Here is an 11,344-nt window from a genome sequence, read left to right as displayed (position 1 = left end):
ACGCTGACAGTCCTTCTTGGCTACCTCCAAAGCCTGTGTTCTTGTAGTTGTCAAGAGAGCATTCTGTTTATTGTCTTCTCACAGATGCAGTTAATGGTGACAGTGTTCAAAAGTCACTGAATAACTATCAATAATCATAAAAGCACATCATCAAAACTTCATGATGTAATTTTTGTGCTTCGCAAATATTGTTAAAATGAGGTTCTGACTAATAAAACGTCAGGAAAGTTGGTATAAATTTGACAAGAGCATGACGGTAACTTCAAAACTTTGTTTGGCAATATTCTCCACATCAGATTCTTATTCAATCCTCAGGTCTGCCGGCTGAGGGATGAAGGGCTCCCTTTGACTTTAATTATATTCCCTGTCCTATTTGCCATCTCAGAAGTGAAGAGTGAGGTATCTATGAAGCTCTGAGGGCTAGAGTTCATAAAAGCCAATGTCTGCATCTGTGCTAGTTCCAGGTGGAGAAGGCACCTGGAAGGGATGTCAGCAAAGTAACATTAACTCATGTGACTCTTTCACTTAATTTTTTTTAGGCTCTTTTTAGCACCTGTTTCTCTAGATGTCTAAGCCACTTCTGTATCAGTTTAAGGGGTTAGTTATCAAAATAAATTGAATTTGGCCTGGGAAAAATGTGAGCTTGCTACCATTCAGAAAAGAAGGACTTCGTTTGCTTTAGTCTCCAGCTTGAAGTCATTTGATTGCGTAAGTACTTCGATGAGCTCACCAGCTGTGGCCGGTGCGATGGGGTCTAGAGAGAAGCATGTGATTTCACACACAGATAACATAGACTATAAGAAGTTGGAATTCAGGCCAGTATTAAATAAAGATGGATGGAAGAAAATGTAATTAAGCACTTATTAAGGGTCAAGTAGTTTCATGTGCAACATTTCGTTCAGTCTGCTGATAAGCATCCTGTGAAGTAAGTAATATTACCCCCACTTGCCATTTTACTGGGGACGAAATTTTTTACCCAGTTAGTAGGCAGTGTGGCGAGGGAGCAAACCAGGTCCATCTGGCTTCCACAGCTGAGGTCTTTGTTCTCTACTGTGCCTCAGTGGGGAAAAAGTAGATGGTGAACCACTGTCATAAATGATAGCACCATAGAGGCAGTGGTGTTTGATAGAGGCCCTAAAGGACTGGTAGGGTTTGGGGAGTTATGAGGAGTGGGATGACACGGAATTCTGGTGGGAATTTCAGTAGCAATTATTTAATCAGGATGTTGAAGGTAGGAATGATCCTAATGTGTTTCAAAAAGACTGAGGGGACCGACTTCACTATTTATTTCTTCATTTTCAATTCAAGAAGTTTGGCTAGAATTTTCTGCTAATCCTATATTAAAGTGTGAGGTAGAGTTTATTTAAGACTATTTTAATCATAAGTGTTGTAGTTTTACAATAAAAAGTTAAAAAAGGAAAATGTGATTACATAATAAATGTTGCTACGACATATATAATTGTAAAGGTTTCAATGCAGTTTCAGATGACTTTGTTAAACAAAAATATTTTAGAAAATGACCCACAGTTTTCATATTTTGGTGGTCTAATTTCTTGAAAAATTATAAACTTAACACTCCCATAATGAGAGGTTCATAGTTACTAGATGTTAACAGATACAATAAAGGTTTTTAATCTCAAGAGAGTAAGCAAATTTACCAGGCTTACCATTATTTATCCATCTCTGCATCACCAAACCAAAATGCACTAGAAAGAATACATTTGGAATATCTAGGAAACACATGGGGAGGTGGAATGGATGTCTGTGCAAGACTTTCTTTTTACCACCACTGATGTCATAATACTGTGTAGTTAATCTTTCACAGAGCATTTTTCAGAGTATTTTCTCACGTATTATTTCTTCGACCCGTTAGTGGTTTACTAATCAGCATTCTGTCATGTAGGTTTTCTTGGTGCTTGCCAGTATGCCAAGGTACTGATAAGTAAGTTGGAACCAGGCTACACTGAGGGAGGACTTTGGGAAAAACACTCCGATAACAATGGGAACTACTTCTGCTTGCAGACACAGAGGTTTAAACTCCACTTCCTTCCTTACTGCTCAGCTTTGCAGGGCATACCCAGGGCTATTTGTTGTTTGTGTGTGTGTTTTTTATTTATAGCACATAACTAATACCTTGGAGGCTGCTGGTCAACAAGCAGAGGAAGCCAGTACGGGGCAAGGCGAGCCCTGACTCGGTTACTCCCTGGCCCCCAGCCACTGGTTGTGTCATCCCTCCTCTCTGCTCTCATGTTTCCTCCTCCACAAAAGGAGGAGGGTGGAGAAGACAGAGTTCTCCCCAGAATGTCTAATCTTTCGGAAAACAGACCAAGAGCTCAAGAAAAGGATGTGTAGAATTCAATTTCCTTTAAAAAATCCAGTGCGTTTCCCCAGGCGTAGAACTTGGCGGCTACCTTCCTTCTTTGTCAGGGCCCTCTGAGGAAGTCTGATTTTTTTCTCTCCCATACAGCTGAGTGAGGAAATGACCTCCAGCCCCCTAATGAGCCTGTTTCAGAGGGAAGCACAGCACAACCCCCCTCCACCCCCAGCAAAGGTGGATTCCTCAGGGGAGGAAATTTTCTGGATGGACAGCTGCCCACTGAAGGACCTTAGGGCTCAAAGCAGCATTGGGTGATGTCGAGACAAGACTTGGGAAGTGTGGGCTGCCTGGCCTGCTGTTCCATACCCGATTTGCTGGCTCTTTGTTAAGACCAGCGCTGATACCCAACAATGGTGGAGGTTAAGCGTGTGTTAACATGTTTTTTACGGCTCAGGACAACGTTTATATTGTGTTATTAAAATAATGGCTTTTGGCGAGGTAATCTTTCTTTCCTAAAGGTTGTGGGTGAGTGGTGAAAACCACAATGAAGTCTATTTTCTCCCTTTGCCAGGGTGAGTGCACTGTTTTTTTAAATTTTAACGAAGCCCTTGAAATTTTAAATACTGTGCAATGTTGCAGTAAAAATGCCATAAACCAAGCTCACTGTGATTTTTCTCCTTTAAAAAAAATGTTAAAATAACTTTAAAACAGTCAACAGATTATGCTGGTAAGAGAATGTTAAAAAAAAAGCATAAAAAGAAAACAAAAATCAACGTTACCTCATCATCTAGAAATAACTATCCACTCTTAACCATTGGGCTGCTGTATGTTATTACTGAGAACTTAAACACTGATTCATGGTCAAGTATAAGAATCTAAACAAAGTGCTTTTCTCAAAGTATCTTGAAGGGCATGACCAATGGTTCCTAATATGCAGTCCTACTTGAGGATAGCTGGAGGCATATGTGTGTCAGTTAGGTCCCCAAAGAGCCAAAACCCATCAAACTTTTGAATAATAAGCTCTTTCCTATAGTCTGGGCTGCTTTGGGTTTTGCTTTCCCAGAGATAAAATGACATTGTATTCTTATTCTAGAATTTAAACTGAGACCCAGATAGCCGAATCTTGTGACACAACTGGATGTCTTCACAGATTGAAAGACAACATAAGGAAATCACAAAACTGTTTCCATTTCTAACCCTGACAGTCAGCTCTCCAGTGGGTTGTAACAATAGAATGTCTGTCCATCTGAGGTCTTCTCCTGTTAATACTGCAATCTGTATTTGCAATCCATCTGCTACATATTGGGCACTGAAAATGTATCAAGGCATTGTGCATGGCATTTAAACATTTTACTTCATGTATTTGTTGCGGGAAGGCTATGAGAGAAGATAGTACTTGACCACTATTTTGCAGATAATGAAACTAAGACTCAGTGGAATTAGGTAAACATGTCCTAAGCCACACACAGCTAAGGAGGTGGTATTACTGGATTCAAATTTAGGCTGCTTAGCATGAATCAAGGCCGGTCACCTCAAGCTGCACTGATAGTCAATGTTTCTTCACCACCAGGAGCAACACTCTGATAACACTCTGGAACTACCCTGGATTCTTTTGTTTGTTGTTGTTGGGGGTTTTGTTGTTGTTGTTGTTCATTTTATTTGGTGTCACTGAAAGAATGTCCACTGATGAGGCGATAAGAATTAATTATTAAGTCTCAGTCCTTGAATACATGCCTTTTCAATAGGGTGGGTGGTGAAATGGAAAGACTGTAGGAAGTGCTTTTGGAACATACTGGAGTGTGATGGTTGTCTCACGGTAAAGCACTTACATGACTGAGTTGTGAGCTTAAAACTAGCTGCTTTTGCCAGGAAGCACTTTTCTTCTCTCTCTCTCTCTCTCTTTTTTTTTTTTTTTTTTTTAAGACAGACTGAAAAACTGTAGTTATTCAGACTCAGGTGTTTGAAATTAAATGAGAAAAGATATGAAAATGAACGATGTGAGCTTGTCACTTCAAGGAAAATGATTGACAGTATTTGTTGCTGATGATAAAATTCAACCTTACAAGCAATTTTGAAAAACTTCTCCATCACCATGAGCATCAGTGGTGATATTAATGACTTTTATTTTTTGATATTCATTGTGTAATGAAATGTTTCAACGTTTGGGGGATCAGCACAACTTGGTGAACCAATATTTTCCAAATGATCAATGCATGAAATTACAAAATCATGAGTAGGTAAAAGATCCATTCAAAGTACAAAATAAAGATTTTAATCTAACAGTAAACAATTCATTGATGGCAGTTTCAAATTCTACATTGCAACTAACCTTTAATAAACAGCCACTTGTTGAGTTGTGGTATACTATTAAAAAATATCAAAATTATATGAAAAGATAATTTTATTAAATAAAATTGAGATAATCTTAAATTAATGAAATTAAAGTTATCTACTAAAAGAATCTTCCCTTTTCGAACCAAATATCTGGATTTTCTATGAGGCTGGATTTTCTGTGAGGCTGGACTTTCCTCATATAGATCAATTAACACAACGTACATTAACAGATTGAATGCAGACGCTGATATGAGAATTGAGCTGTATTTTATAAAGCCAGTCTTTAGAGACTTGCAAACATATAAAACAATCCCATTCTTTTCACTATGTGTTTTGTGAAAATAGATATTTTTCATAAAATATGTTATTGTGTTAATAGGTGGTAGGTTTATTATTTTTTAAATGAGATAATAAATACATTTAAATATCTGTTTTAAATTCCATGATGATGGGGTGCCTGGCTGGCTCAGTGGGTTAAAGCCTCTGCCTTTGGCTCAGGTCATGATCCCCAGAGTCCTGGGATCTAGCCCCGCATCGGGCTCTCTGCTCAGTGGGGAGCCTGCTTCCCCCCTCTCTCTGCCTGCCTCTCTGCCTACTTGTGATCTCTGTCTGTCAAATAAATAAATAAAATCTTTAAAAAAAATTCCATGATGATAAATATGGGTAAATTCAACTCATATAAACAAAAATTGGAAGTTCCTAATAACTTTCAAGAGTGTAAAGAGTACTGAGATCAAAAAGCTTTAGTGTTACTATTCTATAACATGTGCTTTGAGATTTCATCAATAGGCATTCAAGTTGTTTGCAGTATTTGGCATTACAAATAAAGACGCACTGAATAGCCTTGTTTATGTATCCTTACATCAGTGGGATAGCTTATCAAGCTTCTAGGGGGAAAAGTATGTTTATTTTTTTCAGTATATTTGTATTAGTTACTATTTATTTGATATATACTTATTATTTATTTAAAATGTACCTATATGTTTTAAGTACATAGAGAAACAAAGAGGAAAATGGGACCTACTCTCTTCACTTGAATAAATTGTATGGCCATTTTTTTTTGGGGGGGGAAGGCAATATATGTATCAAGTTAGGAAATTCAAACAGTCTAGAGAAATATAAAATAAAACAAAAGTTTCATTCTTTTCCATCTGGTTCTAAATTATAGTATAACCCCTATTGAAGATTTCTTATAATTTCTGTCAGAAATACAAATCATGTTTATACTGAATTTGTGTAGTATAGTTACAAATAGTGTTAGCTAGCTTCCTTCCTATCTGTGTATCTGTCTACCTACCTACCTATCTTCCTATTTATTATCGATAGCAGAGACTTTTATCTGTCCACCAAAATTTCTCTTCTTCCTCTTGGGCACACAGCTAGATGACACTTCTGTCTCCATTGTCTGTACATGAGTCATGTGACTAATTCTGGCCAATTAAATGTGAGTAGTAGTGATAGTGCCAATTCCAAGCCTAGCTGTTAAAATTGCTCATACTCTCCCACAACTTAGCAAGCAATAACTTTGAGTTGTTTTATGTTTGCTTTTATTTTTTGTAGTAGTTGGCCGAATACAACACCTACTGATGTAATACCTAATACAATACCTACTGTGCATCATACTGTTTTACATAAAGAGGGATTACACATACTACCTTCCATCTTGTTATGGTTGTATGTAGTATGGCTTGGAGATATTTTGGTAACATCCTGATATATGTATTTTAAATTGAAAAAAATACATATTGAGAGATTACCATCTAAAAACTTTGTATTAATTCATATTCTCACTAGAAATTTGTGCAAGTACCCATTTCTCTATATCCTCTCCTGTCCATACTATTATTATGCTTGCAAAAATTTACAATTCTTAAAGGTGAAATGTTGAATATCATTTTTGGTTTTATTGAACTTATCATGGCTATGATCACCTTTCATATTTATTGGACATTTGTATTTTCTCTTCTGTATATCACTCTGTTTATGTAGTTTGCCCAGTTTTTACATAGTTATAACACCTTTCTTATCAATTTTCAAAGCTTTTTTTGTATTAAGGATAATATGACTGTCATTTGAGTAAAATATTTTTCCCTAGTCTTTGGTATGTCTGGACTTCCATTAGGATGTCTTTTGCCAGTGTCTGTCTTTTCCTTTATAGTTTCTGTATTTTCTGCTTTGTTTAGGAAGATTTCCCCTAGTGAAAGATTGTACAAGAAATCTACTAAGTTTTATTTTGATAGTTTTGTTTTCTATCCTTTGCATTTAAATTTAATCCATATTACATTTATTTTTATATAATGTGAGGTGTTTGATTTTCATCTTCTTCCAAATTGACAGAAAAATTTTTCCTGCATTATTTATTAAATGAACCATCTTTTGCTCATGGAAATTTCATGTCACTTTAGTCATATGTTGTTTTCATTATATTTGGAACTATTATAGGGCCTTTATTTTGTTCACTGCTCTATTTATCCTAAATTAGCCACATGTTATTTCAATTGCAATAATCATATGGTAAGTTTTAATATCTTTTTTTTAAAGATTTTATTCATTTACTTGAAAGACAGAGATCACAAGTAGGCAGAGAGGCAGGCAGAGAGGGGTGGTGGGAAGCAGGCTCCCTGCTGAGCAGGGAACCCAATGCGGGGCTGGATCCCAGGACCCTGGGATCATGACCTGAGCCAAAGGCAGAGGCTCAAACCACCGAGCCACCCAGGTGCCCAGTTTTAATATCTTTTTAAAAAATTGTCCATCATTATAGATTAGGTTTTGGGGGGAATTTTTGTGGCTATCATGAGACAGATTCTTCCATGGGGATTTTTTTTTTTAAAGATTTTGTTTATTTATTTGACACACACACAGAGAAATCACAAGTAGGCAGAGAGGCAGGCAGGGAGAGAGGGGGAAGCAGGATCTCTGCTGAGCAGAGAGCCTGGTGTGGGACTTGATCCCAGGACCCTGAGATCATAACCTGAGCGGAAGGCAGAGGCTTAACCCACTGAAGCCACCCAGGTGTCCCCTGTGTGGATTTTATAATTGTGTTATATTCCCCCCTAAATTTCATTGGAATTACAATTTGAATTGCATTATATTTGCACTAATTCAGGAAACATATTCTAAGATATTAAGAATTCCTATCCAAAATATATTACTATAATAACTTGGGAATTTTATTCCTTTTAATATCTTTTTGTAATATTAATTATATAGGTCTTGTACTTAAAAATATATTTTTATTTAAACTCAACTTAGTTAACATATAGTGTATTATTAGTATTAGGAGTAGAAATTAGTGATTCGTCAGTTGCATATAACACCCAGGGCTCATAAAATCAAGGGTCCCTCACTCATCTTCCCTCCAGCAACCCTCAGTTTGTCCCCCATAGTTTGTCTCCCTCTCTGTTTTCAATTTCTTTTTCCTTCCCTTCCCCCACGTTCATTTGTTTTGTTTCTTAAATTCCCCATATGAGGGAAATCATATGGTATTTGTCTTTCTCTGACTGATTTATTTTGCTTAGAATGTATTATACCCTCTAGTTTCATCCATGTTATTGTGAATGGCAAGATTTTATTCTTTTTGATGGCTGAGTAATATTCCATCGTGTGTGTGTGTGTGTGTGTGTGTGTGTGTGTGTGTATACACATACCACATATTCTTTATCCATTCATTCATCAATGGACACATGGATTCTTTACATATTTTGACTATTTCGACATTGCCGCATAAACATTGGTGTGCATGTGCCCCCTTTGAATTACTATTTTTGTATCATTTGGATAAATACCTAGTAGTGCAGCTTTTGGGTTATAGGGTAGTTCTATTTTTAACTTTTTGAGGAAACTCCATGCTGTTTTCCAGAGTGGCTGCCCCAGCTTGCATTCCCACCAACAGTGTAGGAGGGTTCTCCTTTCTCTGCATCCTCGCCAACATTTGTTGTTTCATGAGTTGTTAATTTCAGCCATTCTGACAGGTGTGAGGTGGTGTTTCATTGTGGTTTTGATTTTTATTTCTCTGATACCGAGTGATGTGGAACATTTTTTTCATGTGTTTATAACCCATTGGTATATCTTGTTTGGAGAAATGTCTGTTCATGTCTTTTGCCCATTTTTTGACTGGATTTTTGTTTTTTTGGGTGTGGAGTTTGATCATTTTGGATACTAGTCCTTTATCTGATTTGTCATTTGTGAATATTGTTTCCCATATGGTAGTTTGCCTTTTAATTTTGCTGATTATTTCTTTTGCCATGCAAAAGGTTTTATCTTGATGAAGTTCTAGTAGTTCATTTTTTATTTTGTTTCTTTTGCCTTTGGAGATGTGTCTAGCAAGAGGTTGCTGTGGCCGAGGTCTAAAAGGTTGCTGCCTGTGTTCTTCTCTAGGATTTTGATAGATTCCTGTCACATAGATAAGCTTTCATCCATTTTGAAATTATTTTTGTGTATAGTGTAAGAAAGTGGTCCAGTTTCATTCTTCTGGACAGCATGCGGTTGTCTAGTTTTCCCAACACCATTTGTTGAAGAGACAATCTTTTACTGGGCTCTTATTCTGTGTGTGTCTCTTTATCTATGTGTCTGTTTTTGTGCCAGTACCATACTGTGTTAATGATTACAGCTTTGTAATACGGCTTAAGTCTGGAATTGTGATGCCTCCTAGCTTTGGTTTTGTTTTTCAACATTTCTTTGGTTATTCAGGGTCTTTTCTTCTTCCATACAAATTTTAGAATTGTTTATTCTAGCTCTGTGAAAATGCTGGTGGTATTTAGATAGGAGGTCTTGTACCTTATTATGTTACCTTTCTATTTACCACTTTTATTTGCCACTGTGAATGAGAAATTTCTTCCATATTCTATTTCTAAAAGATTGTTTTGGTACAAAGAAAGATCTTGTATTTTGTATACTCATCTTATCTCCAGCAACCTTGTTCAGTTATTGAATTCAGTGTCTGCTTTACTAGTCTCTCTTGAGCTTTCTAGTTATACAATATTGTTATCTATGAATTAAAAGGTAATTTTATCTCTTCAAGTATTTAAGCTGATTGCTTCACATTCTTATTACACAACTCATAATACAACATTCAGTATTGAGATTAATATGAGACATTGTTGTGGATGCTAAGGATACCAATGTGAATGAAGCAGATGAATCCAGTGTATATTCTAATGGAAGGCAAACGTAAACGTGAGAAATATTAAATAATGACTGAGGAGAAAAGGAAGTATGGAAAGGGGAGAGGAAAGCTTAGTGGGGGAGTGGATTTTAGACAGGGTAGCTAAAGAAGGCCTCACTGGGAAAGTAACTACATGAAGAATTCTTAATAATGGTTATAATGTAAGCCTTTCTTTCATGCTCCTAATTTTACCAGAAACAACTTTAACATTTCAGTGCTCAGTATGATGTTTGCTGGTTAAAATATTTTAAAAAATAAATAATAAAATAATAAAGAAGTCTTTACATTATATATGTATATATAATAATGGTCATCTCAAGAGTGTTATTCTATTACAAATTGCTTAAGAACTTATTTTCTTATAAATAGCTTCCCAATTTTATCAAATACCTATTTAACTTGATCATATGATATTTTCCTCTTTTGTTATGAAGAATGACTGATAGCTTTCCTTATGTTGAAATTTTTCTGCGTTCTCGGAATAAATCTATTTTCTATTTATTCTTTAATTTGGTATTTTGTTTATCAGAGGAACTGAATGTGTTTTTTATTTATTTGTGGCTTTTGTTAATTCAACTTGATAGGAAAATGAAACAAATTCATGTTTAATGAGTGACATGATATACTTGATTATATTCTATATAATCTAGTATTCATTTTGATTTTTTTGTTTGCATGGCTAATCCTTCTTTCTCACTTACTAATTTAGAAATGCTATTGTCATTTTCTATTTGTTGCTGCTTATTTTCCACTTTTTGCTAGATATATTAAAATCTCAACTTCTTTATTATGATTCCAGTTCTCTTCTCCACTGAGGTGAACCCTTTAGAAGCCAGGTGGTCAAACTATGGCCCATGGGCCAAGTATGCCCAACCGTCTGATTTTGCATGGCTCACCTGCAAGAAGTGTTTTTACTTTTTAAATAGTTGGAAACAAGTCAAAAGAAAAATAACTTCATAATACTTGAGGAAAATGTAAAATTAAACTTTCAGTTACATAAAGAAACTTTTACTGAAACACAGTAACACTTGGTAACTTACTGTCCGTAGCTACTTTTATCTCAATGGCAGAATTAAATAGTTATGTTGGAGACCATATGGTCTTCAAAGCTGAAAATACTATCTTGCCCCTTACTGATTGCTGGCCTATACTTAAGGATAGTTCTTAATTGTCTAATTTTCTTCACATCGACCCGGCTCTCTGAGAGCGGGTCCTTAGAAGGCTTTTACTTGTGCTTATGAAGTGGGATGCAAATAAGCAACTTAGCTGTGGTGTTAATTTTTTAGCTCTCCTACCAAAGTAAAGTTCTTGATATAGAATAAATTTTCTTTTTCTTTTTTTTTTTAAAGATTTTATTTATGTATTTGACAGACAGAGATCACAAGTAGGCAGAGAGGCAGGCAGAGAGAGAGAGAGAGAGGGAAGCAGGCTCCCTGCTGAGCAGAGAGCTGGATGCAGGACTCGATCCCAGGACCCTGAGATCATGACCTGAGCTGAAGGCAGCGGCTTAACCTACTGAGCCACCCAGG

At 36.2% G+C, this 11,344-nt stretch overlaps 1 protein-coding gene across 1 annotated transcript; it reads left to right on the top strand.

The window, feature by feature from the left end:
• The first annotated feature begins 250 nt into the window (after positions 1-250).
• On the top strand, positions 251-2,706 carry INSL5 (insulin like 5). The gene is given in 5 exon segments (XM_059377091.1): positions 251-256; positions 316-488; positions 2,325-2,346; positions 2,468-2,579; positions 2,582-2,706. Coding segments are annotated over 5 exon segments (438 nt in total).
• Positions 2,707-11,344: the final 8,638 nt, after the last annotated feature.

This window comes from Mustela nigripes, chromosome 14 (genome assembly GCF_022355385.1).
Source record: "Mustela nigripes isolate SB6536 chromosome 14, MUSNIG.SB6536, whole genome shotgun sequence".
In the NCBI taxonomy this organism is placed as follows: domain Eukaryota; kingdom Metazoa; phylum Chordata; class Mammalia; order Carnivora; family Mustelidae; genus Mustela; species Mustela nigripes.
The sequence above is the reverse complement of the archived record's forward strand: the minus strand, read 5'-3'. Positions and strand labels throughout refer to the sequence as shown.